The sequence below is a fragment of the Ricinus communis genome, chromosome 2, assembly GCF_019578655.1.
Source record: "Ricinus communis isolate WT05 ecotype wild-type chromosome 2, ASM1957865v1, whole genome shotgun sequence".
NCBI lineage: Eukaryota > Viridiplantae > Streptophyta > Magnoliopsida > Malpighiales > Euphorbiaceae > Ricinus > Ricinus communis.
Genome location: NC_063257.1, coordinates 7,556,756 through 7,584,230, shown reverse-complemented (window position 1 = coordinate 7,584,230; position 27,475 = coordinate 7,556,756). Strand labels below are relative to the sequence as shown.

The 27,475-nt window shown below is 34.5% G+C and overlaps 5 protein-coding genes across 5 annotated transcripts; 2 read left to right on the top strand and 3 right to left on the bottom strand.

Annotated features, from left to right (window-relative positions):
- Window positions 1–3,633: 3,633 nt before the first annotated feature.
- Window positions 3,634–4,549, bottom strand: LOC8270968 (probable calcium-binding protein CML44). Its single transcript, XM_002520252.4, has one exon. The coding sequence runs from the start codon at window positions 4,467–4,469 to the stop codon at window positions 3,972–3,974; it is 498 nt and encodes a 165-aa protein (XP_002520298.1). The 5' UTR covers window positions 4,470–4,549; the 3' UTR covers window positions 3,634–3,971.
- Window positions 4,550–7,950: 3,401 nt separating this feature from the next.
- On the bottom strand, window positions 7,951–16,044 carry LOC8270969 (UDP-sugar pyrophosphorylase). The gene is made up of 17 exons (XM_002520253.3): window positions 15,752–16,044; window positions 15,537–15,641; window positions 14,724–14,840; window positions 14,171–14,311; window positions 13,142–13,241; window positions 12,580–12,707; window positions 12,417–12,488; window positions 12,269–12,333; window positions 11,787–11,847; window positions 11,550–11,667; window positions 10,887–11,011; window positions 10,277–10,353; window positions 10,016–10,121; window positions 9,787–9,846; window positions 9,270–9,350; window positions 8,921–9,160; window positions 7,951–8,503 (listed from the first exon to the last, which is right to left on the bottom strand). The coding sequence occupies exons 1-17, from the start codon at window positions 15,854–15,856 to the stop codon at window positions 8,336–8,338; spliced, it is 1,869 nt and encodes a 622-aa protein (XP_002520299.1). The 5' UTR covers window positions 15,857–16,044; the 3' UTR covers window positions 7,951–8,335.
- Window positions 16,045–18,904: 2,860 nt separating this feature from the next.
- Window positions 18,905–20,603, top strand: LOC8270970 (40S ribosomal protein S26-2). The gene is made up of 5 exons (XM_002520254.4): window positions 18,905–19,037; window positions 19,152–19,244; window positions 19,339–19,423; window positions 19,511–19,644; window positions 20,364–20,603. The coding sequence occupies exons 1-5, from the start codon at window positions 19,035–19,037 to the stop codon at window positions 20,445–20,447; spliced, it is 399 nt and encodes a 132-aa protein (XP_002520300.1). The 5' UTR covers window positions 18,905–19,034; the 3' UTR covers window positions 20,448–20,603.
- Window positions 20,604–21,827: 1,224 nt separating this feature from the next.
- Window positions 21,828–25,869, top strand: LOC8270971. Its single transcript, XM_015719930.3, has 5 exons — window positions 21,828–22,178; window positions 22,542–24,429; window positions 24,548–24,779; window positions 25,012–25,094; window positions 25,466–25,869. The coding sequence occupies exons 2-5, from the start codon at window positions 22,552–22,554 to the stop codon at window positions 25,565–25,567; spliced, it is 2,295 nt and encodes a 764-aa protein (XP_015575416.1). The 5' UTR covers window positions 21,828–22,178; window positions 22,542–22,551; the 3' UTR covers window positions 25,568–25,869.
- On the bottom strand, window positions 25,555–27,343 carry LOC8270972 (NAD(P)H-quinone oxidoreductase subunit M, chloroplastic). Its single transcript, XM_002520256.4, has 2 exons — window positions 26,388–27,343; window positions 25,555–25,980 (listed from the first exon to the last, which is right to left on the bottom strand). Exons 1-2 carry the CDS (start codon window positions 26,835–26,837, stop codon window positions 25,801–25,803), a joined length of 630 nt encoding a protein of 209 aa, XP_002520302.1. The 5' UTR covers window positions 26,838–27,343; the 3' UTR covers window positions 25,555–25,800.
- Window positions 27,344–27,475: the final 132 nt, after the last annotated feature.

Here is a 27,475-nt window from a genome sequence, read left to right as displayed (position 1 = left end):
TCATGTACACTTCTTCTGCTAGAGATCCTTGAAGAAATGTATTCTTGACATCCATTTGGGATAGGCTCCACCCTGAGTTAGTAGCAACAGATAACAGAATACGAACTGTGCTCATTTTAGCCACCGGAGCAAAGGTCTCCTAGTAATCCACACTATAGGTTTGGGTGAAGTCTTTTGCTACCAGTCTAGCTTTGTACCTTTCAATGGTACCATCATGCTTGTACTTGACCTTATACACCTATTTACAGCCGACCGGTTTTTTATTTGGTGGCTCTTCTTTCATAGCCTTACACCAATTAGGATCGGTGTTGGCATCATAGAAAGAGGTAGGCTCAGTGTGTGATGTGAGAGTATCTAAATAGGTCCTGTATGAAAATGATACAGAGTTATAACTAATAAAGTGATGAATAGGGTACGATACCGAGTTGGACACATAGTCTTTTAACCGAGCAGGAGGTCTGGTTGGTCCAGATTGCAGTTTTCGGGTCGGTCGGATGCAGCTGTGTCGGGTCGGGTGGAATTAAAGAGGTCCGACCCGCTAGCTACATCCGATCCAGTAAACATGTCGAAATTTTTAGGGTTCGCATGTTTACTTCTATACCGCCAAACCGTTCTCCCTTTCTCTCTTCTTTGTCCCGCTTGATGCCATGTCTCCCTCGCTCGCCTCTGCTGTGATTCGGCCTGAGGTGAGGGTGGAGATGCCAACATCGTTCGGGCGTGTGAGCCTACTTTTTGCAGTGGTCACACCGCTCGACGCAGGTAGGCATCCCCCTGCCTCAAGCCGTTTCGCGCGAGTGCGAAGCGAAGGCTCTCCCTTCTGTGTCCTGGTTCTATGTTGTTCCCATGGTGACCCGTCTCGTCTCTTCTTGCTGTATGAGGGCGATGACAGTATCGAGTCGGGGAAGATCGTGTGACAGCAAGATCTGAGACCGAAGAGCTTCATAGGTGGAGTTGAGACTACCCAGGTATGTGTAAACTAAATCTTGCTCTGCCCTCTTCCTCGCTTCTTCTGGGTCGACAGTAGGTGGGAGGTAACTCTGGAGTTCCTCCCACCGAGTCAACACCTCGGTCGCGTAGACAGAGCTGGACTTGGTTCCTTGTTTGATATGGGCTAGTTCTTGTTTCAGATTAAAAATGTGTGCGAAATTCTGTTCTTGACCGTATAGATTTTTCATTTTTGCCCATACTGCCTGTGATGATGCCAGAAGCATACACAATCTGGCAATTTGAGGCTCCATCGTGTTTGTTAGCAAGGACATGACCAAATGGTCAGTGGCCTGCCATTCTTCGATGGCCTCCAGTTCTTTCTTCGTTGGCTGGTTTGGGTTCTTTACTTCTAGCCTGCTTAGGGTTCCTGTTATGAACCCTAGCTTCTTCCGGCCACTAAGGCCGATGTACACAGCCCTTGACCATTCGAAGTAGTTCTGATTGCCTCTTAACTCAATGTTTGTGAGTTTTGTGAGGTCGCTGTGAGACATGATGAAAAATAGAAGTTTTCTGATCTTACTAGGTAGGTGATGACATGATTAATCCTGCTCTGATACCATGTGGAAAGATTTGAATATGAAAGCCTGAGATTTTATTGATCAATGATGTGTGTTTGTATTGTTTCTGAATTCTAAGTTACAAGAGGGATATGCATTCTGTTATATACAAATTGAGTGCAACGGTCCTATTGCTGGTTTGTTAAATTCCAATGTTAATTTCCTGTTTAGGTAGAGGTAGAAGCAGCCTTTTCCCTTAGGGGAGAGGTGTTGCTCCTTCTTTCCTAGCTAGGCCTGTGATGATCTAGATGTCTGAGGCCAATGACCAACAGTCAAAGACTGTTAGTCCTTACTGTCGGTCTTTGCCTGCTGAACTTTGCAATTGTGGTATGATTTTGGTGCTTCAACAATTCTTTATGCCGTGATTATTTGCTTGTGGCTTTTCTATTAGAGTGGGGTTTACTTGAAAGATTTTTAACGTGGATTCTTAACTAGAGCGGTTTGCCTTTCTTCATTAATACAAGCACTGATTAACTTTCTCAATTCTGTCCACTGTCTTCAATTCTATACATTTGCTGCACTGTGTATACTCTTCAGCTGACACCAAAACTAAACAAATTGAGTCAGCAATTGATGAACAAATTATTAGGATCTTGAGAAAAAGCTATGAAGGAAGACTGTGATTTTCAACCTCAGTAAGAGATATGAATGGGGTTAGCAGTGAGAAGAGATATTGGATCAATTTGAAAAACAATTAGAAACTTTGAGATCTGCAGAGTGTGTAGCCAAGAAGTGCATTAAAAGAGTCATTGTTTGAACATGGTTCTATGGTGGATTTGGAGGTTACAAAAGCTAGTACATTCATACATAAAAATAGAAAAAGAAAAGATGGGTTTTCAAGCTTGCATCTTTAGGTTCATAAAGGTCTTTCTTGCCTAAAGAAAGAGATGTTAAAACAAGGGTGATTTGATATTATTTGCTTACCCAAAATAGAAAACAAAGTAAAGGAAAGATCTTTTTAGCTTTGGAGCGGCAATGGAAGAGAACGCCACTGGTTTTGAAGGTCTTCAGGGTTTAGGTTTGCTGTTCTTCCCTGAACTCAGGATAAAAGCACATAAAAAAACAGAGAGATTGGTACAATCCACAGTAAAGATGGAATCTTACAACCAAATGATGAGCTATGTTTGGCCAGTGGAGAATCTTTTATGGGAGTTACAATTTATATTTTTTTTTTATTTCTTCTTCTTTGTACAGTGACACTAAAAACCGAGGCTGAATTGTGTTCTAGAAATCAAATTAAGCTTTTGTCATGAAAAAGAAATTGAGAGAATTAGTTAAGTTATTGAAATGTTAAACGTTAGGAAACTTTTGAATAATTAAGGCATATTAATCTCTAAAAGTCACTTTGATTTTGGTGTGAATCATCTTCAAAGCAAAAATGAAGACCGACTGTTCTGTTGTCATTTCACGTGCATTTCCATACAAATTAAACTAGGCTACCATATGTGACTTGACAATTTTACAAAGTGCAAAAATTGAGTCAAGTTGATAAACGTGTATTAGCCCAAGGTTTTAGATATTTGTATATCCATGGTTGGAGGTCCCAGGATTCCAAAAAGTATGGAGTGGGTGAATTGTCATTGGACAGTTTTAAAAAAACAGGAGTTAGAGAAGTTGAACTTTTCGGACTATTGTATCAAATAAATAAAAGGATTTTGACTAGTACGGCAGTGTACGTAGCATGGTATTTTCCTGTGAATTTTCCAATTGAATTTTGATATAAATATTTTAAAATAATTTCAAATGATTCTTGCGGCTTATAAAGTATTTTTAAAAAAAAATTAATGCAACTTATAATCTAATCTTTAATTAAATTAAAAAATATTTTTATCATCTTTATCTCCACCTTTCGGGCTATTTTCCAATTGACTTTGCAGCAAGATCATAAATTCCAGATGACTTGTCTAAGATGGCCCTACCATTCCATCTTCAAATTGCCAATTTTTCTTGTGAAATGTTTTTCAATTCAGAGATTTGATGCCAATTTGTTTAATCTTGATCAAGTGGATTTGTAGACAACCCTTTCTTTTAATGTTGCGACTTACAAAAAACACTAAAGGAGCTTCTATTAATCAAGTGAACATCCAAGTAGAAGAAACATATTATATTACAGATATATTAACATTAAACAGAACAGGAAGCTTCATTCTTCTTCATGAATGTATACATGTATAAAATACAAGCCGTTCTATCTAATAGACTGAATATCCTTCATAAGAAATCGGAGCAAAATGGATGATTTTTCCAGGGAATTCCTAGCGAAATATACACACTAACGACCATATGTGATGAAGCAAAGTACAAGACATGGTAACATCGGTTTAAGTAATCACTCCAAATAAACAAAAGAAATCCTCGGTGTACAAGACTCTCTGCTTTCTACAAGAAATTAATTAGCAAATATTAATACTGTGAAGCTGGTCCTCTTCAAGAACTAGTCTGCAGCATCATGTTCTTGAATTCTTCAAAATCAAGAACCCCATCCAAGTTAGTATCAAATGCACAGATCATACTCGTACAATCCTTGCCGCTCATCTCATCCCATAATCCAAGTCTTGCCAAAACGCTTTGAAGCTCTTCGCTAGAAATGAAGCCGTCTCCATTAATATCGAACACGTTAAACGCCTTGGCGAGGTCTTCCAGCTCCTTGTTGCTGCCTTCCTCTTCTTCCTCCACCACCACCTCGTCCTCCTCCTCCTCCCCCCCTGCTCCATACGAACATTCAGTTATGGAGTCGTAAAACAACAAGAACTCGTTGAAGTCGAGGCTTGATTTCCCCACCGAACCCTCGAGCTCCTCTGGGCTAAAATGAACTCCTATTTTTTCAAGAAGCCAATTGAGCTCCCCTATGCTTAAAAGACCATCGCCATTCTTGTCCAGCTTTTGGAAAATCCTGTGCAAGTCTCTGGTAATAAGAGGACACATTGTGCAGGGAGAACAAGTAAGTCACCACCAAAGAACAAGAAGGAAAGATTATATCATTGACTACATTTTTAGAATACAAGGCCCATATTTATAAAGAGAGTTGAGTACGGGTAACGTAAAAAAACTGCTCAGCCGGAATTTTTTGCCTCTTTGTAATGATATGCTCGCAGAAGTTTGCAAGAAACTTCGTGGGAAAGAACCAAAATCTGAATTTTCTTTTCTTCATTTTAAGTAATTTAAAATTCATATAGCTTGTGGACCCACCATGTAATTTTGTAAGTATAATATTAGGCACGACTCCAGTTCGGAACTAGAAATTATTGTTCACCGAGAAAATGATATTTCATCTTATTTTTCCATATCATTTTTATTTTAAATAAAATTAATTATTTTATTGATTTTAAAAATAGAACTGCCATGTCAATATTTTATATTTTATTAAATAAATATTTTAATAGCATAATAAATCAGGATCATATAATAATTTCTTTATTTGCATTGACTTAAAATTAGAGTCAAACTCTAGATACAAAATTTCATTTTAGTTTAGAAATTTTCGAACAGACTCAATTATGTTTTGTGACTGAAACTCTTAAAAAGAAAGAAAAGAATATAGTTTAAACCATAATTAAACTGGTGATTTCAATTTAAATTCTTCAATTACAAATCAAAATCATACCAATTAATTATACGATTTAAAATTAAACCCTGGTTCAAAACCGGGCCGTGATTACGTGTAATATTTTTCACATATTTTTCTATATTATAATTTCAGCAGTTAAAAAAAAGAAATATCTGTTTATGTCCCTTTCATTTGAAGTGTTACTCTCCACGGACCATATACACAAAGATGAATTGTTATAGTACATAGGTATCTCATTCTGAGTCTCGAGTATTTCTGGTTGTTAGGTTGCACACGTTGTAGAGAGAGAGAGAGAGAGAACATTTTATTATTTATGACAAAACAAAATCTGGAATTTTCTAGACTAATTAATTAGTTTCCTAAAAATTCACAAACTAGATTAGTTCCTTATTAGTCTGTCCTCTTGTTGCATATACCCAAGGCCAAGAAATATATACATATGGCTGAGTAGCTATAGTTCTATGTTTTGTCTGAAGTTTCGGTTAGCTCAAGTAGTAGTAATATGCTCCGGTTCTATCCTCAAGGTTTTAGTTACTACAAAACTAAATTAATAAAAATTGTATAAATCTGGTACCCATTTATTTTTATTTTTCAAAAAATAAAAAATAAAACATATATATTATAGAATTATTATCTAAATATAATATATGTTTACGTCTATATTTATAAATATTTTTTATTAATATATATTATATATTTGTCATTATGTATATAACAGGTGTGAAAAAAAAAGGTTCGGTCAGAGATGTTAACAGGTTTGCACCTTTATGGACAGAACTTATTTGCTGGTGCATTATGAGTTTGTTTGTTTCGCCATTAGTTCCTACTTTTGGAGAGTTAAAGGGAGACAAGACTTCCTATTGCATTAGTATTTGTAACTCTTCATGGCAATCAAGAGCCGTTACTTAAGTCCCTCAGCTGTAGTGCCTTTTTGAATATGTTAGCATTTATATGTTTTTTAATTATCATTTCATACCAATATAATATATTCACAAAAATGTAAAAATATTAACACAAAAAAACTCTAAAACACTTAAAATCTAAAGCCAATAATACTACCATGTATATTTTTATATAACCTAAATTTTATTTCATTATTTATGTCACGACCCGATCGGTGCGCCCGTGACTGGCATTAAGAAATGAGTAGGTTTAAGACTACTAAAACCCGTAGTAATCCTAATTAATCAACAATTCAAATATACATATATATACTATTAAAACAATCAAATATTTCATTCACAAATCTACACATAATTAGATTAATCTTTCAGCTGGATTACTAGCAAAAATCTCATAACTTGTTACAGATCAAATTCAAACATAATATATCACGTACACTACTGCGGAGAATCTAGAAATTTAAATAGTTCAAAATGCAAAAAGTAGAAATTAATCACAATAGGCCCGAAGGAGAAAGAAGTCGGGCTATCAAGAGAGAGACGACGAGAAATCTAGTTGTCACTTAAAAAATTAAAATTGATACTGTCAATTTCGAAAGTGAGTTACCCATAACTGTATTATTTTTTCGACTCCGTAACACACCACATATCACAATTAAGAACAGACGGTCCGTCATTAATATTTTATTCCACAACCAACTCACAAGAATTTTATGGTATCTAATTAATTATTCACAACTGAGATTATCACAAATTGAATAATAATTAATTTATAATATTTATAATTAATCTATCAATTAATTAAATTAAATTAATTAGTTATTTATAACTAAAAATTAATGGGTTATTAATTTCTAAAAGTCTTTAAATAATTTTTAAGGTTCAAATTTTACTGAACCAAAAATTCAAAATTATTTGCGTCCTGAAAACACCAGAGTCCAAAAGCGGATACTGCTAACGCTGTCGAATTTCGAATCCAGAAGCCCCTATGCGAAGCTTGAGTGACAAGGAGTGCGAAAATGCAAATGTTTTTTCCGGAAACTCGCTGGAAGTCACCAGATCGAGGCCGAAAAATTTTGGCTCCAGTGAGGCTATACACTGTTGTCGGCGGAGAAAAACGGCGGGGGAGCTTGGCTTAGGGGTTTTTGACGGCAGGGAGCTCGTTTTCAGCGTAAGGTTTTGCGGAAAAAGGGCGGCAGACGGCTGTGCTTGCAATGGTAGCAAGGGAGGAGTTTCCCTTCTTCCAACTCGTCGTCGGCAACAAAAAGGAAGAAGAAGGAGGCGACGCCGGCGAAGGAAGGGAAGAAGGAGTTTGTGGCAGCTGGGGAGGAGGTGCAGGCGGCCGAAATGGAAGGAAGTGGTGGAGAGAGGGGGTGTTATATTATTTATTTATTTATTTATTTTTATTTTTTTATGGGCCTTACAATTTATATCATCAAATAAATTTTGTCAACTCTCAGTATATCTTAAATTTAAAGTTTGCTTTAACTACCTTTAAAAATATATTACAATCAATGTTTACTAACTTGATTATAGTTTTAATAAAATCCATTGAATTTAACGTAATTTAATGTACCTGCAGTTTGGTTGACAAAAATTATTAATTTTTATTTTACCTTATATAATATTTAATTTAGTTTCAACTGAACCTCATTTCTTTCGACCCTAAAATATGCTAAAAAAACCGTTACAAATGTCTTACTGCTCTGCTTCTGGTGGTTAAGTTAACGAAGAACAATTTCCAATTACCAATACGACAAACACTAGGACTCTAAATAAACCCACAAGAACTAATGCCTAAAACACCTTTCTTCTTCTGTTGCATCATAATTCTGAGTGTAGAAAGATGACCCATGAAACAGAAAAGGTAACAGCACAAGTTTCATAACCATAATTGCACAATTCCTTTGGCAATGGAACTTATGGACAACTGAAATACAAAAAAGAAAAGATTCACTAGCTTTATTATGTTCTTTTGCCAGCTAGAGATATGTTCATCAAATTACTCTCTTATTTACTACAGGAAAATTTTTTATGTAAAGTATGTCAGGAATTTTCGGTCCTTCTCTTAAAAGAGAAGAAAAATGATCAAGGAGATTGACGCCTCCCCTCTTAAAAAAATAAATGAATAATTGAAGGAAATAGTGAAACAGACTAAATTTTCACCTGACAGCGGCTCATATGACCTCATTTTATCCATTAACAACCATCTCCCAGGGTAAATTACAAGGCCACAGAAGGAGATGTTATTTATGGTTTGACATTGTATCAGCATCTAAATTAACTGGAAAGAGCTTGTGTTCTCTTGTGTAAGTTCACCTTCAAGCCTTCGGATCGAACTGGCCAGGCTCACAATAATGTTTCTCGAGCTGCTCAATTTTTTTGATTCTGAAGCCCCTGGTCCTTATCTCCTCAGGTACTGAAGTATCTTTGTAGTCGACATTTTCAAGGATCCAGCCCTTGTTCTGCACTGCACCTCCAACTTTTACCTGTTAAAAGGATTCGTAATGGGAAATGTAAAAGTTATGAACTTCATAGGAAAAACAGTTCTAGCATTATCAAAATATGGAACTAACATACAGAGTGAAATCTGTATCAGCTAAATGATATTTTGAAAATGAAGTAGAACAGACAATCAGCCAAGTGATTTTCCCTGATTGTGTGTTTCGATTGCAGAAAATGTAGAATTTAAAATTTTTAACAAATTAACCAATGTCTGTCAGTCCCTTTTGATAACAAAAAGAAAGTAACAAGAAAATCCAGGTCAACTTAGTGGAAAAATATCAAAATTTCAAACTCGAAAAAGAAGAGAGGACATAAAAACAAGATCTATTTATTTAAAAGAAAAGGAAAAAGAAAAATGTGAGGGTTATCATATTTCACCGTGAACATGTCACTAAACATACCTCGGCCTCATCGACAGATTCAATCACAACAGCTCCATCCAAGGACAGATCTTCAACAAAAATATTACGACCCTTGATGGCCATTGTAGACCTTTGAGAGACTGAGCAACTTCCACTAACTTTACTTTTGACATCTGAAAATGTCAATCCCCATTTTGGCTTCCAGGTGATCCGAGGCCAGACTTCCACCTCTTGCCCGTTGAATACCTGTTGAACTGGCTCATCCACTTGGACACCAACCTAGAGAAGAAAAGCTGAGAGTGAGACAGCATAAAGAGAGAAAAATAAATTGAGAGATAGAGAAGGAGGTTCCAAAACTTGAAAGTTACACCACAAATACCAAAGCTACCTTTCTGAGAATGAGGCTGTTTGCACAGTAGATGGCCATTTCTCCAGAAGTTGCACTATGATATGGATTTCCTTTAGGTACCTTCAATAAATTGAATCAAATAAAAAATAAGAAATCAAAGCTGCCGATCTATATTCAAGAGTTAGAAAAGTTTCCATTTAATGGAAGGATATATATTCAAATGTGAACACCTTGAAATTTTGAATTTAAAAAAAGAGATGCTGCAGAATCCAAGTTAACCCTTCATCATCAATTTTCACCCACTTCGAAAGGAAAGTGAAATGCATCAATGTCACAGCCCCAAAGAAAAGGGGCCATAATTACAAATTATTGGAGGCAAAACAACAATATGGTAAAACAATTGAAAAAAAATAATTGTTTATATTCCTATTCCTAAACAGACTTTGCAGACCAACCATATCCAGGCTGCTAGATTTTATACATTTTGAGTCCTCGTCAATACCAAATCTTACAAAATTAACCAAAAAGCAATTTATGGTCACCAAGAAGGCATTACCTTAGCAGCATCCTCTGGATTATTCTTCACAGGTGCATAAGCTAGCCATGTATCCATGACCTAAGCGCACAGATAAAAATTGGGTAGACAATGAGTAGAAGTTAGAACAGTAATGACAGCACCATAAAGGTTCTATCACAACATGGTGAAAGATCCCCTGACTCAATCTAGAGACATGAACACTTCAATACCCAGGACAACAGTGTTCAGTATGAGCTTATATACTTACCGTAAATCCAACCCTTGCTGTGGGGGGCAACGTTTTTGGATAATCCTGCATCATGCATTCAAGTCGAGTTGAAGATTTAAATGAAGTTTTGGTGGCATCTTTGTATCTGCAGCAAAAAAAAAAATCACCTAGAATATCCATCAATTATTATCAAGCAACTGAACTATCCATATGTAGTATGTTAAGGAAGAAAATCTTCTAAAGATCTGTATTTAGTACAAATAAATAATCAAAGTAGCAAGTAGCAGAAAGAAGGATTACTTCGGGTTAACAAACTCTTTAATAGCACCTCCAGTTTTCTTGAGCTCCTCAATATAAGGACCAAGTTCCAAAATCAACTGCAAAAGAATTAAGACTTGGTAAAAGACTGAACATGGAACAATTAAAAAATTTACAATATACACTACAATCACAAAATTAACTCACTCCAACAGCATATCAATTTCATTGATTCTTTATATACATCATAACAAACCAAAGTACATGTTTCTTTTGAGAAAGAGATGACATCTTAATATGAGATATCTCATTTACTGTCTATAACTATCCTACACCTATAGTTGATCTTAAGAATTTCATTTATCAACATCAACAATCAGCTTGAGGGACTAATGAACAACTAGAGTAGTAACTTCCAACCAAGTCAGAAGGGGGAGTGGGGGAAAAATGAGAGAATCTAATGTGCCAGCTAATCTCCGCATCACACCTCAGCCAATGAGAGATCAGCTGACCTGTAGCAGAATGTCTGACATCATGACCTCACATATAAAAACATTACCAGAAAATAGGAAGACTAATTAGAGGAAATTGCTCCTCTTACTACATGTCTTTTGCAAATGGAATGAGTAAAAACACATTTTTTAGAACGGACTTGGTTTATATTTCCCGGAAAAGGAGAATAGCCTGTATCGCAATTGACATCTCCATCAGGATTCCCAGTTGCTCTAAGCAGAGGATCAAGCTGATTGTATTCCACGTTAATCACCATAGACCGCCCTGAAAATCAATTTTACAGGCAATGTGAATAATAGAATAAGTGAACACAAAAGCATATGTAGGAGTCACTGCTTGCATATGAATGGATGTTCATGGGCATGCATATAGAAAGGTTAAAGGTTAACAAAAATAGCACCGAGAAGCTATAAACAATTTCAAGAGATAATTGAGCAAGCCTTTAGAATGCATCTAACATGAGATTTATACATATTGCATAACAACAAGAAGCATCACCTTTGATAATTAGATAGCATGCAGATAAACAATAAATAGCAAAGTGCTACAGCAGAATAAATAAGTTATTAAGTCAAGCCCAAAACATTGACTATTCAACTAAGCAATTCCCTTCCACCCAACCCCAGTCTAAAAGAGGAAGAACCAATCATCTAGCAGAAAATCTCCCATATGTTGGGGGCCAAAATCCTATTGGGAATAACTATTCATATAAAAACAACCATGATAAAAAATTTCTGTTTCAAGTGGCAAAAAAAGAATATCATAGAATCTCCATTCCACATTGAGCAAAAGAATACAATACCATCAGTATGAGTAAGCTTAGTGATTCCTCCAATAGCTTCTTTAGCTTTGCGAGGAACTGCGAGAGAATTAACATGGTATTGTTTGGTGGCACTGACACCCAATGAAGCTGGAATTGCCTACAGAAGTAGAAGTGGGAATATAAACTATTGACTTTTACAGCCAAACAAATCTCTGCTAATAATTAATTTACTCCTGAACATGTGCATAAAACCATGAAGAATTTAACCAATCAAACCTTGAAGAGAAGTCCATTTGTATCTTGGAAAAATAGAACCCACCTTAAACCAGCATCATGCCTGAGAAGTAATGTGAAGACAACTGTGATCAGGACACTAGATTGCTCAACCAAAGATCGTGTAAAAGCAAAATATGAAATACCATTATCATAATAACTCGTATTCATATGTAGATGTGGAGAAAAGCACAAAGGTGCATTCAGTGCCATTAATCTATATTAGATCCAATGAATTGATTATTTAGATAAGAAGAGAAATTAAAAGAGACATAAGGCTTTAAAATCACTTGCATATAGCATATTACAGGTTATAAGTGATTCTACTCCTAGCAATATCCCAAAGGCTGAGTGCAAAATTGAACACATAGATTCTTTCAAATAATGAAAATCTCAACAATTTTCTAAAAACTGAAAATAAAAGATAATTTGAACTTGTGTACACCTGAATAACTTTGACAAATTAGATAAGCAATGAGGCATACCATGTACTAAGAAGGCCACTAGAATAAAGAAGTGAATGCACATCACCATGGCCATGAGGTTTTGTCTGTAATCAGAGACAAAAGGTTAAGAGTGCACATATGCTGCAAAAAAACATTTAGTGTATAAGGTAATATTAACTATACCTACCTGAATCCTGTATATGTTCTGTGGATCTAGAGCAAGCCTGGCATCATTATCTTCTAAGCATGCAACTTTTTCCTGTTTTAAATGGGAAAGTTAACACTTTAGTGCAGCTATTATACAAATCCCCCAAAGCTTTCCAAGAATACATAGATAATTATTTTCATACCTGCTTAAGAAGTTTCACTTGTGATGGTTTCATTCCAAAATAAGAATTTGATTCTAAAAGCTCTAATGTACGAGCATGTGTATCATCTGACGTCATGATAACGAAAGGAATATCCCTTTGACATTTGCCTATATTCATAAAAGCAACAAGGTCCATTGAAAATGTAAAAGATGTCCTTGGTTAAGAAAATTGGGATTTAGAATGCAAGCTATGAGATCAAGATGGTATGCCTCCTCAGTGAGGAACCTCTCCCAAATGGCTGGCTGATTAGCTGCAATTACTGCAGAAAGTTTCATATTAATTAAGGGCTTCTCATAGGTGTAAGAGATTTTTGAGAGAACTCCTTACTTCCACTTACATCTTATTTTGTACTGCTCATTAGAAATTTTCTTTTCATATTCAGGATGTAATAATAAGAACTTCAGTTTTAGTTTCTTTTTCCTTTTTCCTCCATGCTACAACTTTACCCGCCCTACCATGAAATTCTTGTAATGTATTTATGGCAATAACCCGCCACAAATGCCAATAAATACAATGTAATAATGAGCTGTGGGCAGCATACCTTGTGTCAATCTATAGCTAGCTTCTTGAAGAGCCAGAATGGACTCGATGTAATGCTGCAAGAAACAAGTCCCTGTTGTGGTTTCCATTGGAAGAGCCACCTGCATATGTGTCGAATAATCATTATCAATGTTGGTACATAGAGGTAAAAGAGCCTACCAAGTATTCAATGTCCATTTTCTCTAAGATGCTAGACTATAATCTATTCAAGAGATGGGCATACTTTTAGTAAGGGCAAATCTGTGCAATAACTATCCCATGGACAAAAAGGGTGATGCAAAAGAATTTCTCATCCTTGGCTTATGCCAAGCATCAACCTTGAACACTTTTTCTTGTTGTAGTATAAGTAATTGCGAAGCATAACCAAGAGGATACGGCTTGATGCATGTTTGCTGATGGCCTGATTTTAACACTAAAGATATTACATGAGGTTAATTTGGCATAATGGAGGGACAGCTTGCAGTGTAGCAGTTTCAAGACAAATAGAAATGAAACATGATATATGCACTGCCATTAGCAAGGTAAGTATAAGTGTGGATTGCCAGGTGAGTGCACATGTAAAAAGTTGGAAATAGCACCCATTACAGATAAGATAAGCAACTGGAAGCTTAGATGGTCAAGGCTCATTTAATGTAAACCAGTAGATGCAGTGGCATGAACAGTGGTTAACAAGGGATAATGTGGCAGTAGACCTTTCTATAAACAAAGCACTAAACCAAGTGAAATGGAGAATAACAATTCATTCATCCCACCCCAACTAGATTGGGATTAATGTTTATTTGCGTTGGCCATTGACCCTATCAAATAGGATTTATTGGTCATGGCCAAAGAATATGACTAGTTTGAATTGAAAACAATAGAAGAGAGAAGGAAAAGATATTATGATTCAAGGCTAACATAAGAGGAAGAAGGCTGCCTATGCTTCAATTGAGAACTAATCCTGAACAGAGCGAATGAGAAAAATGATCGGATGAAGCTTAATGATAGTAGAATACTCGAAAATCTGTCAGCACAAATGAATAAACCCAACCTTTATTCCATTGTATCCAAGACGTTCCCCAAGCCCGCCTGCAACGAGAACAAATGCTGCATTCTGGGCTTCCCTAACTCCCACCTCCTCGAATTTGACAAAGTTTTCATCAGCAAACGTCAGGTTTTCTCCTGTTGGAACCTGAAAAACTACAGCGAGTCAACCAATTTTCTTTTCTTCTTTTTTCTTTTCTCCAGTTGTTTTGAATTAAGTTTGAAGAGATAATATTGCTAAACGTGTTCTAAGAACTTCAAGTTTTCATCATTCGAGGGACTAGTTACATAAACAAATTTCGACTTTAACACTTGAATTAATAAGCAAATCTAAAAGAAACTCGTCAAGAACATGTCCATCATCAAGCAAAAAGTAATCAACAAAGTTTTACAAGTCAGATCATGTATAATTTTACCATCATCAAGATTCAAGAGCTATATTATATGTAGACAGTACCCCTGCATGAAATCAAACAAAACTTCTAATTCTCCTGCATCGTCAATTGTCATATGAAAGAAAAATTTCTAAGTTTCAATCATGAAATGCTACATATACTTACAGAAGGTGTGAAGCCCTCAAAAGGGTTTTTCCCTGCTTTGGAATCAGCTAAGAGTTCTCTCGCTATTTTGATATATGATGCCAAACCTCCAGGATAGCTTGAGTCGAGTCGAGACACCTAGATGGAACAATCACATGAAATGAAGGTTACTAGAAAGTAAAAATACATTAAAAAGAAGAGATGAAATTGCCATGTAGTTTGGCATATATCAGGCCTTAAAACAACTGGTAGATGCACATCCTAAGTACGAAAAGTTGGGAACCAATGAAGCAAATTCTTCTTACTACAATCTAAATACAATGAAAAAAAGGATATAAAGCCACTTAGAAGAAAATTAGGTCACTAATCTAATGAAGTAGTATATATAATTTGAATTGTGTAAGATTGTACCAAAACCCCACCCAAACAAAAAAAGAAACCAAGCAACCAAGAAACAAAGTCTATGTCCCTCTTGAACTTCACTCTTATTGGAGGAAAAAAAATAAAAAAGAAGAAGAATAAACAAAAACTCGTCTTCAGCTCATGTTAACTTTGGTTGAACGAAAACTGGAGATATAATGAAAATCCTGTAACATGTTGTATTGCTAAATAGCTTCCTAGTAAATCAACACCAAGCCGTAGAATTAAGTCTTTGTCACCAGAAACCACTCCTTCAATCGTTAAGCAACCTCAATTTTCTTTTTCAACAGATCCACACCCAGGCTAAAAATTCTTTATAAAAAGAAAAAAAATGCCATATAGTAACACAAAATCTTGAAAAGAACATCAAAAACAAGAAGAAACAAAATTAAGAAAATATATACATAAGAATACCTGATGAAAAAGAGCTTCCTTTTCCTCATCATCAACACCAGGCTCAGACCAATGCTGAAACAGATGAGTCTGTCCCATCTCCACTAACATCTTCGCCAGCTTAATCTGCCAAGTCATCAACAATAATTCTAATAACAAATAAAACCTTCTTGTAACATACAAAAACAAGACACATTCATGTGTAAAACACAATCAGGAAAAGAAAAAAAGAAAACCTGGTCCGGAGATAGAAGGTGAAGATTCTTATGTAAACTGGGCAGAGAAGAAGCAAAATCTCCACCGATATTCAGCTTTGACAGAGATTCCGTAGCTGAATCCATGATGATAACAATAATAATAACTGGGTTTAAAGAAACTGCAGCGTTGTTTATATTATAGAAATTGGATTTTGATGTTTATCAAGAGAAGAGAGTTTGAGTTACGTGAAAAAAGGCTGATGCTTTGGATCTTTGATTTCTTTTCTTTTTTCTTTTTTAGTTTTTAGTTTTAGAATCAATGTTGACTGTCTACCGGAACTACCTGTTACCAAACGTTAGTTCTATTGTTTTGTGGAACCTACTTGTCAACTTTGTCTGCTGTCAGTGTCTATCTATCTATCTACACCTGTCTATTAGACTGTGCGTGTGGTTTTCCTTTTCCTAATTGTTTCTATATATTAAACTCAAAATTAAATTTATTCCCATATCTTTTTCATTATTGTCCTTTTTTTCTCTTTTTATTATATGTTTATTTCACAAAATTATAAATGGAAATCAATATATATAGTAATATATTTTAATATATCTACTTATCCTTACTATAATTAGGATAAATATCAAATAATTCTTTTTTTAATCCCTTGTTCATTTTTTTAAATACTTTTTATCATTACTTCTTATTATTATTTTTAGTGTAGCCTCTTAAATCAACCCACACACACTGCTAATTCTTTTTATCTTTTAGTTTGCTTTTTCCTTTGTAACTTTATTAGTAAGAATAAAGGGTATTTAGAGTGAAAGTTAGGTTGAGATTCGTGAAGAAAAATATAAATAATAAAAGAAAATAAATAATATATAAATAGATAATAAGAGAAGAATTACATTCATAATCATTTTATAATTAAATATTTGTTTTAATAATGTCTGAATCTATTTGGGAATGCTTTTTCTTAAACTGCATTTTTAAAAGGAATTATTTATAAAAAAAAAAACTGTTTCTAAATAATTAAATTGAAAAGTAACTTTTAAAAATATATATTTAATAAAAACAATTGGTGAAATAAAAGCCATCAATTTGAGGATTAAAATGGTGTAAAATAGAATCACATTTTTTACTTACAGGGGGATGTATTCCATTGCAATTATAGAAAAAGACATGTCGTTTGGTGGAATATTGAATTTCATTTTCAAGAACCAACTAGACTTTCCAATACTAACAAAGGCACAATTTCTCTTTAACTTTCTAATCAGATACTTGTTTAATTTGGCTTCTAAAGGAAGACAAAGGCTGTGATTTTTGGTTAAGCTGTTATTTCTCAACAGCAACGTTGTTGGGAATTTGTCCTTATTTTTTGTTCTGTTTATTTCATCTTTATAACATTTGATCTCACCTTATAAGCCAACCATTATTCTTCTTTCATAAATTAATTCCTACTCTTTCATTTTCTTCAGGCAACCTCTAAACTGAATAAAGCATATGCTTACCTACATTGTAGAATCTCCTCAAGCTAGCCAATCCCCCAACACGATCTGCTTACCCGCTTTCTGTTGAACTAGTTGCTTCGTCTTCTACTCGGCTTAGCCCCGAAGTAAGCAAGGTTATAAGCAGAACTAAACCCGTTACTCTTTGCGGATTTTCAAAAAAGAGAATGTTATGATATATTGAGAATCGTCTAAGATAATCATCCGCGTTTGAAACGTAAATTAAGACTTTTCTTTAGAAAAGAATAATCTATGTCTGTTAAGGATGTATAATCTCTTATAAATCGAAACTATTTTGGTCATATATTAATTAAAATTTTATAGATTAATATTAAAAATATGATACTAATGCAATCTCATTAAAAAAAATTAACTTTTAGAATAATGAATTATTTTTCAATTAAAAATAGTATTAAAGTGAGACTATTTAAACCTCAACAATTTTCAAAAAAACATAAAATCAGAAAATAAATTTAAAATATATTTATCTTTTAGAATAAGATTAGAAAATAAATCATTCGCCGTTTAAAAGTAAATTTATGATAAGCTATTAAAACTTAATCTATTTACAGTATTTTTTAGAATAAGGAATAACTATTATAAAAGAGAGAAAAAAACTTAATGTAAACTTTATTTATTTATAAATTTTTTTCTTACAATAATATTTTTATTTAATATTACATACATATATTATGAAATTATTTTAACGAGTATAAATAATATAAAAAGTTATGTGTAAAGTGTGTTTATAAGAAAAAAAAAATTGCTTTAAATAGTTTTTGCATCAAATTATGTTTCCACAATATATTACCAATTAAAATTCCGAATAATCTCAGCATTTATTTTAATTCAAGAACAAATATATATATATATATATATATATATATATATATATATATATATATATATATATATATATAAACCTTTGAGAATTTCAGTAATTTGTTCATTCTAAATATTTATTTAAATTAAAATCTTAATATTATCACTAAAATATTTTCTGGGGTAAATAAAATTTTCACACTAAGATTTATATTTGATTATTTTTTAGACAGTAAAATCAGATTAATCACATCTAATAAAAGAAATACGTTAAATTGCCCCAATAAACGATTTAAATATTCTTTAAATAAATTTAAACTTGGGTAAGATGCATTGCTCGAAATATAATAACGAGAAAGGTGACGATTGGTGCTTGTTCTAACATATTTTAGTTTTTCTTCAGTAAATAAATAAATAAATGAATATAATATTGATATAATTTAAACAGGTGCTTACCCTTCCAAGTGAGTGTGTGTGGGGCGAGGCATGGAAATTTAGGGCCAATTAATTTAGATCCTATTTTGTCTAATTTACGTGTCTAATCTAAAAGATAATGTATATATGATTGTACTATTGCAGAGGAATTCAGTAAAAAATAATAATTGTGTTTGTAAATTGTCAAATATTTAATTGTTTTGTGATTTTTAATTGAAATTAATATACTAGAGGAAAACTTAAAATATACTAGTATAAATTTTTAAGAAAATTAGTATACAATTTAACTTTATGCACATATTTACTAATTTAATCCAGTATATCTGGGCAAATCGAAGGTTGTAATTGACAAAATAACCTTATTCTCTATCAAAAATAAAGATATATAAAAATAATGGACATAACTACAAATACAAAGAAACAAAAGACTCTAATTGTAAAAGAATACTAGCCTGACCCTTCACTATAAAAATCTCCTAAACCATTGTAATTGTCCGTAAAACTCTAGCAGCAGCAGCCCGTCGAGCTCTTGATAGCTTCGCAACACTTAACACTGTTAACAATGGTGAGACCTCTTAATTGATCTCTTTAATCTCATCTTCTACGTTCAATTTCAATCTCACAAAACATTTAAACCCTAAACAATGTTCTAATCTCTTTTACCGTTTTCAATTTGCAGACATTCAAGCGCAGAAACGGCGGCCGGAACAAGCACGGACGTGGACACGTGAAGTTCATTCGCTGCTCAAACTGCGGAAAATGCTGCCCTAAGGTATCAAATCTCGTTCACGTATTTCATGTTATGTATTTCGTTTGCAGGCCCTAATTTGTGATTTTGTGTATTATTTGGTGAATATTAATGATAGGACAAAGCTATTAAGAGATTTCTTGTGAGAAACATTGTTGAACAAGCTGCTGTTAGAGATGTTCAGGATTCATGTGTTTATGATGGTATGTATCTAATTGATTTTTGTCCTTTTTCTGTGTGGATTGAATATTTATGGTTTGATTTGGATGGTTTTGTGTTTTCAATTTTAGGATATGTTCTTCCAAAGCTCTATGTGAAGATGCAGTACTGTGTTTCATGTGCTATTCACTCTAGAGTTGTCAGGGTTCGCTCTCGCTCTGAACGTAGGAACCGTGAGCCCCCAAAGAGGTTCCTGAGGCGCAGGGTAATTTCATTTCTTTTCTTTTGTCTTCTTATTTTTTTGTTTTAATCCGATTACCAGTTTCCTATGAAATTACAGTTTCAGGGGATTTTGGGTTCTGGTTTTTTGGTCGTATTCTAATTGCCTGGCCATGTTCTCCATTCTCAATTAGTATCTCATAATTGAAAAGTGATTTAACCTGAACATTAGGCTCTTTTCAACCTAACTAATACGTGAACAGGATATACATTTACTGCCACTTAATTTTTCAAAAATATATTCCAACTGCCTTTTAAAGTTTAATGTTCTGAAAGTTGAAAGCTTGTTTTTATTTGTCCCTGTGTGTTTCCGTCTTTCCTTTTGTCTTTTTTTTTTTCTTTTCCTGCCTTTAGTGTGTAGCTGAACCGCATGGTTGTCTAATGTCTAGTGCTATGTCAGATATGCAAGCTCAACTTTAGATTATAAGTCGTTGCCTTTATTTTGGATTTCATATCTTGACAAAGATAGAGATAAATGTGGAATTGTTGTTTTTGATCTTCAGATTATATTCATATGTACTACCTTGACTTTCTGCTCCTTTTATTGGGTTTGATGTTCTTGGGAAATATAGAAATTAATTTGCAGTAGTTGTTCTTGTTGGTATTTGGGGGTCCGTGAATAGTGTATCCCTTACTTTGGTTTGTGTTGTATATATCTTAATTTGTCATGATTTTATTGATCGGCTTTATGGTTCTTAATCGTAGGATGACCTGCCAAAACCTGGACAGCCTGGTCAGCCTGGTCAAGGAACTCGTCCTGCTGGGGCTGGTGTTGCTGCTCGAGCTTAAGCCTTGAATTTATTGTGTTTGATGTTTTGTCTCAAGTTGCACAGAAATTTTCTAAGCATTGCTTTGATGTTTTACTCTTTTTAAGTTAAACCTTCTAAGAGATACATGTCTAAGATTGAGCACGGTTTTGACTAATGAGAATGGTCTTTGAAATCACATTATTTTCCCCTGGCATGGTTAGTTCAAATTCTTTAGCATCTTCTGCGTAGATGATGATGAATTATTATAGTGAATGACTGGTTATCCAATAAATTGGTTTTTTTTTTTGCCTTTCTTGCCTATTGAGCCAATATCTGAATCTCGGGTGGTAATTCTTCTACTTACTCTTCAATTAATGAAGTCTTGTAGTGTAGACTAAGATGTCATTATTAGGGCTTGATGTGCTCAGATTCTGTTTGAAACAGTAGTGCTAATTAAGTTATGTTGCTCTAATTTAGCATAGAATATTCGTGCACATACATTTTGACGCTTCCTTGTTATCACACAGGCTTGTTTTCGTATGATCTTGTGTAAAAGTATGATTTTTCTATGTCATTTTCGGCTCTGATCGAAGTAAAAACTACTCTATTATACCTTCTAATAACCAGATTAAGTCTCATGAAATCCTAGAAGTTCTATCCTGATAGTTTTTATGTTTGGCCAGACCCAAACGGAAAATAGAGGAATTTTCATTCCAAGACAGAACCTGATAAAGGAAAGCTCATACGATAAAGGGTTTTGGAAATAAGATCAAGGCATAAGGGTGCCGCCATGAACATGAACTGCTGAACACGTGTTAATAGACTACGGGTTGTTAAAACCGTCAACTTAACCATGATAGGATTTGATACTAGTTTTATATCACTCACCACAAATTTGGGTTTTTCATCTTATAGCAATATCGTCGATTGCCTAGGTCACGTGATAAAAGCAAAAAATTATATAAATTCTTTTTTGATTTAATTTAAATTTAATACATTTTTTTTGGACGAACTAACAGTATTATATTCGTCTTTCTAGTTCTCCAATAAAATTGATTTTACAACAATTATATTCGATCAATAGCATTTTAGCATACACTGAAAATTGGTAATGGTGTAAAAGACATATTGTTATTTGTTTAAAGAAATTTAAATTGTATACATTTTAGCATTTTATATATATATATATATATATTCTTTTTATACTTTCTTCAATTATCTTTCAAAATATCATCTGAAGACATTTTTAAAAGAATTTTGGGTGATTAATAAGTTCCCTTTTCAAGTAGAGAATTTTTAATGGAAAAGTCTTAATTACTTCTTTTTTTTCCAATTCAAAAGGTAATTTAAGTCTGTTAGACTATTATTTATTCAACAATATTAAGTGAAAAATTCATTATTAAATATTCGTTGTAAGAAAACATTAGCCGAGCCCAACGCATGACATGATCGACCATTAACCGGTCACGAAGACTGACTCGATACAGAGCGACAGCGTTTTTATGCCTATATTTAATGCATATTAATTAGCAATTGCTAATTGCTAAGTGCTAATTTTCAACGTGCTGCTGTGTTTAGTGTCAGTCAGAGTCTCGAAGACCCAAAGAGCCAAACAAGCAAAGAACTTTAACTTTGCTTTCAATTCTCTTTTTCCTGATATGTTCTATTACTCAGACTTGATTTTTTAATTGAAGGGTTAAAAATATTTTAAGGGTTCCTTTTTCTTTTTTTTTTTTCTTTTTTCTTTTCAGTTAAATTCTCCAATTATTAGGTGAGTACACTCTGTTTCTTCAATCTTTGATTTTTGTAGAGTACACTGCAGGAACAGTAACCTTTTTTTTTTTCCTTTTCCCTCCTGTTTGTTTCTGCTTTTCCTTTTTCTACATGCAAACGTCTGTTTCTTGTTAATGTAGTTTTTCTGGGTAGTATTAGTTTGTAGAGGATTGCTGTTTCTTTCTTTTTTTATTTTTACTTTTATTGTGTGTGTTTGGTTGCTGCTTTTTGAATTCCAAAGTTTGTTTCTTTTTCTCTTAATTATTCAGTCACAAACCACACGCAATAGTTTGTTATTTGCGTGTTTGTGACTGAAAAGAAGATGTGAACTGATATAGAGTTTGTGTCTCTTTTCTCTAAGGTTGGATAGAATGGGAGGCAAGAGGAGAAATTCCCGTAGTTCAGGTCGAGTTTATGATGAAGATGAAGCGAATGACTTTGTGTATGATGTGAGGTTGGCTAGGAGATGGAAGAGAAGGTGCATTGCTAATCAAGATTTCAACCTTAATTCTTGTGGTAAAAATAGGTTTAATAAAAGTGAAGCTAATTGTGATGAGGCTCCTACTGGAATCCCGGAAAGTAACCCTGTTAAGATTGATGTCGACGTTGTTGATACTGATGTGGATTCTGATTACAGAACGTATTTGGATAGCATAGATTTAGAAGCAATTGATGATATTGATGCTGTTGACCATAGGAATGTCGATAATGGTGGTGACACTGGAGGTGATTTGGCTCTAGTGGTGAATGATGATACTCATCACAATGATGCTATTGATGATACGGATCATCAGTATGGAAGTAAGAATGTCAGAATTGATATTAACAAGGAAGGGGATCATGTGGATGCCAGTTATGAGAAATGGTTTGTTTTAGAAGCATTATTAGCTAGGAATGTTGGCAAATGTGTGTCTGCGGATACTGGTGACACTGGAGGTGATAGGGTGGTAGAGAATGTGACGGTGAATGATAATGCTCATAAAAATGATGCTTCTGATAATGCTCGCAATAATGATGCTTCTGATAATGCAGATCCTCAGTATGAGGCAATCCATGAACATGACATTGATGAAAACAAAGAACAATTTGTGGATTCTGATTATGAGAAGTTTCTTGCTTTAAAACCATTTGTTCATTGTGGCGTTGATAGAAATAGTTTTTTCAATAATCATAGTGATGTCAATACTGCTAATGGATCTGTAAAGATTGTTTCTAGTGGGGATGAACTGGTAGAGAACACGTCTGCAAATGATATCGACAATAATAGTAATTCCAATGCTTTAGGTGATATGGAGCCTCAGTCTAGGAAAGCCCCTAAAAGCAACATTTTTAATTCTAGTGATGATAAAATGGATGTGGATAATGAGAAGTTTATCGATGGCTCTGCTTTAGGACCATCTGGTGATGCTGCTGTCAATGCTGTTAATGGATCTCTAGAGACTGGTAATAGTGGGGATAAATTGGTAGAGAATGAGAGTGCAAATGGTCATATCAACAATAATAATGTTAATGCTTTAAGTGATATGGATCCTCAGAATAATAAAATACCTGAAAGCAACAATGTTAAACCGCATGATGACAAACTAGATGTGGATAATGAGAAGTTGTTTGATGGCTCTGCTTTAGGACCATTGGGTGATAGTGATGTTTGCTATGATTGGTTTGCAGACAACATTTCTGTTGATCTTGATGGTCTTACTCAAACGGCTGAGAATAATACTCGTGGAATTTGGTCTACAGAGAATGCTGCTGTTGCTGGAGGGTCAGTAGAAACTAGATTTGCCAGCAATGATGCTGATCACAATGATGATTTGGATGATCTTCAGTATAAGATGTTTCTGAAAAACTTGAGGGAAGAAGGAAAATCATATGTCCTTGAGGTTCCTGTGATTGATGGAATTTCTGAAATTATCAAATATGAAACGGATGATGGATCACATGACAGGTTTAAAGCAGAAAATCCCAATAGAACAAGGCGTAGTCGAGAAGCTGCAGTTTGGAGCAAGCATGATTACAAACATGAGATGGAATTTGATATTGTGGATGATAGCTACAAAATTTTTCTGAAGTCTCTGAAGAAAGAGGGGAAGCATGTGGTATTTACACCTGAAAGTGGTGCAAAGGTGGTATATGATGAGGACGAGGGGAGTTCATCTGATTCTGAAGTAATTGTGATGGACTCCGATCCATTTGCTGATAAAGGTTATACACCTTTTGTGACTTCAAGATCAAAAGTATGTGATGTACTGGTATGTTTACAACTCTAACTATACATGTTTTCAGTTATCTACTTTTGCATTTTTTGATAGCTGAATTGCGTCAAAGCTATTCTCTTTGTATAATATTTACATAATTTTGCCAATCAAGGAGGAAGAGGACAGCCAGCGGATTAAGGGTTTTCCTGGAAATGATTGTTCTTGGTTTAGGGAGAGGGTCATGAAAATCCTTAGAAATCCATATGACCAAAAGGAGTATGATAAACTGCTGAATGAAGTATACCGTCATGCACCAGTGACAGTTGATAGAGACTTGCGTAATGGACGGAGCAGACGATGTTCAGCAAGTACAATTAGAAAATCATATATTGATTTGCATAAAGGTGATGTTATTATCAGTATTGTTTTCTGGCTTGCTTAGGAAATGCAGATCTTTGCACCTTCTTCAGGCCGATTAATTCAAATATGCACAAGGAATGTTTTCACCAATCTACTGTATTTAGTACATAAATGTTTCCTAATACAGTTGTGCTTTCTTTGTGCTTTGTTTGCATGTTTTAACTTGTATATGGTATAATAATCTAATTGTAAATTGACTGCTGTGACTTTTTGCAGATCTTGATAGAAAGATCAAATCAGCTGGATGTAATAAACCTAAAGTCTTAAATCTCTTGCGGGGATTTTTCTATTGGTTACAAGTAAGTATCTTATTTCATTTAGAGCTCATATGTTGGAATTTACAAGGACTGAACCATTTTGCATATAGTTTCATATGTTGAATAAAACAGACGTAGATCATCCTTTAATTCACTGTAATAAGAAAGAGGATGGTCTTTAATATTTGCAAGAATGTCAACTTTAGTAACTAGTCGTGACCTTATAGAGGCTGTTGTGCTGACTTCATTTTCTTATTTCTTGTTGTCTTCTCATCAAGAAAATTAGTGAACTTGACTTTATACTTTGTATGGACCATGTCACATATCTAATAATTGTGCATCCATTTTGCTCCATTATAAACAACACTAGGTGCACTTTCTGATCCACATAACTGCTGCATCTTTTTATCCAGAATGTGGCACATGATGGGGTGTTTAAGCCTTGGATGGACTCATCATGCTTGGAAATTTTGCCATGTGGAGATTTTGTATCTAATACACATCATAGAATCTGATGATCGTAAATATAATCTAGGGAATATTCCGGCAGATACAAGATTGTGTTTGAACTATTGGCATCAGGTGTAAAAGGTGTCACCGCAGAAGAGCTAAATTTTGTTGCTGAAGCTGCATGATGCAACTTTTTGAATGTTGGGGAAGAGGCCGTTTAGAGAAACTGTATCTAACCAGATCATATCACAACCATATCTTTGTCTATATTTTGTCAGCCATGTTATCTGAATCTTGCTCATTGTGCATCTTGAAGCTCATCATCGTTATTAAACATAATGCGTGGCTTCCCCATGCTGAAGTTCAAGACGTTTGCGTTCATGTTATATTTGATTTCTCCATCATATAGCAGCTTTCTTATATAATGCTCTATGTCTGAACCAATCAGTCGAAGCGTGTACTCTGTCAATGGAGCACCCTGATTTTAGATGAAGTGTTAGTATTCAGCAATGTAAAACAAGGTCTGTCCGGCATAAAATTTTAGCATCGCTTTTATGACAATCAGTGGATGGAGGGGACAAGTACGTAATGAATTAGTTGAGTTCAATAGGCACGCATCTCTTTTCACAACAAAAGAAGACCAAGTAAACAAAAACTAGGTTCTAGGTGAAATAACATTATCATTAAATGGATCATATAAACAGGTTTTCTATCTGGGCGTGTTTCACTAGCTCATGGAAGGACATTTCATTCACCAATAGAAAACTGATATAAGTTAAACTTTGAAATCATTGCTCATGTAAAAAGTTGGTCTAGAATTTAAAAAGTTGGTCTAGAATTTAAGCTACAACTTTAGGCTAGCAAGTAAAAGGTTTTAAGAAATACCTCGTAATGATCCACAAGCTCCTGGAAGTAAGAGTAGACCTTATAGCAAGTTTCATCTGTCCACAAGAACTCATTTGTAGGATCAAGGAGAAGGGTAAGCTTATCCATCTGGGTTTGATCAAACTCCCAGGTTTCAGGATCAATATAAGCAGCATAGATCCTCACGTGCCGCGTGACACTGCTGAGCCACTGACCTCCATATTCTCTGGTCAAGTTCTTGCTCTTCACATTCACTTGCTTTTCTACTGGCCTAGGTTGTGTTGGTTGCTTCACGTTCTCTTGTTTTGGTTCTTGTTCCTCTTGTGCATTGACTTCTTGTGTTTCTTGAACTTCAGCTTGCTGTTGAGCTGAAATGCAGAGTACCCTTTTTTTTCCTAGTTCTCCTTTTCCTCCAAGCCATCCTAACATAGAGAATTTTGTAGAAGCCATGTAAGAAGATGTCGCTGCCATTGCTGAGCTTAGTATTATGGTGGTAACCAAAATTCTGAATATCAGAATGGTGCCACTTTCGGTTTGTTGGCTCTTCTGGAATTGTCTTTTCCGTCCCCGAGTCTTTAGGAAATTGTATGAAGACCAATGGTTTTAGAGCCATCCATTTCGTGGATAAGATAAACTTGTTTTATAGCAGCCGAGGAAACTGTGGTGAAGAAAATCAGAAAACTTTTTAGACTAACTGCTTTGCTGACTCGGTTAAATTCAAAATATTTCTGCACTGCGAGATTGATTGATCTATGAGACTAGGAGCTCCTTATGAAACATTGATTCATCGCACCGTCGTGGCTCCTAAATTTTGTTTTATAGAAAATTGTGAGCATTCTTTTGTCAGTATGTTTACAGTTTTCATAGCCTGAGCAGCCCATGAATACAAAACATAGAAAGAAAATTAAGCACTCAGTGAGTTGAACACCCAGCCAGTCGGAGATCATAATGCAAAAGAAAAAAATAAAAATAAATGGCAAGCACAAAGCTTTAAGCCTCCTAACAGAACACCGTTTGTATAATCTAATAGCAATACTCAACCGAGTCATTTCATAATCATTGAAAGTGTTCTGCCAGGACAGCACGTTTACTAATTAGAATGCATCGGA

Bases quoted from the DNA above. Each gene is read 5' to 3' on its own strand.
- LOC8270968 (XM_002520252.4), bottom strand. From the start codon at position 4,469: ATGTGTCCTCTTATTACCAGAGACTTGCACAGGATTTTCCAAAAGCTG.
- LOC8270969 (XM_002520253.3), bottom strand. From the start codon at position 15,856: ATGGATTCAGCTACGGAATCTCTGTCAAAGCTGAATATCGGTGGAGAT. The intron at 13,242-14,170 runs GTTGGGTTTATT...ACACATATGCAG, and splicing joins TTGGATACAATGGAATAAAG to GTGGCTCTTCCAATGGAAAC. The intron at 11,012-11,549 runs GTATTGTATTCT...ATTGATTTTCAG, and splicing joins TAAGCTTACTCATACTGATG to GGCGGTCTATGGTGATTAAC.
- LOC8270970 (XM_002520254.4), top strand. The intron at 19,245-19,338 runs GTATCAAATCTC...TATTAATGATAG, and splicing joins GCGGAAAATGCTGCCCTAAG to GACAAAGCTATTAAGAGATT. The intron at 19,645-20,363 runs GTAATTTCATTT...TCTTAATCGTAG, and splicing joins AGAGGTTCCTGAGGCGCAGG to GATGACCTGCCAAAACCTGG.
- LOC8270971 (XM_015719930.3), top strand. From the start codon at position 22,552: ATGGGAGGCAAGAGGAGAAATTCCCGTAGTTCAGGTCGAGTTTATGAT. The intron at 24,430-24,547 runs GTATGTTTACAA...TTGCCAATCAAG, and splicing joins CAAAAGTATGTGATGTACTG to GAGGAAGAGGACAGCCAGCG. The intron at 25,095-25,465 runs GTAAGTATCTTA...CTTTTTATCCAG, and splicing joins GATTTTTCTATTGGTTACAA to AATGTGGCACATGATGGGGT.
- LOC8270972 (XM_002520256.4), bottom strand. From the start codon at position 26,837: ATGGCAGCGACATCTTCTTACATGGCTTCTACAAAATTCTCTATGTTA. The intron at 25,981-26,387 runs GTATTTCTTAAA...ATCTAAAATCAG, and splicing joins AGCTTGTGGATCATTACGAG to GGTGCTCCATTGACAGAGTA.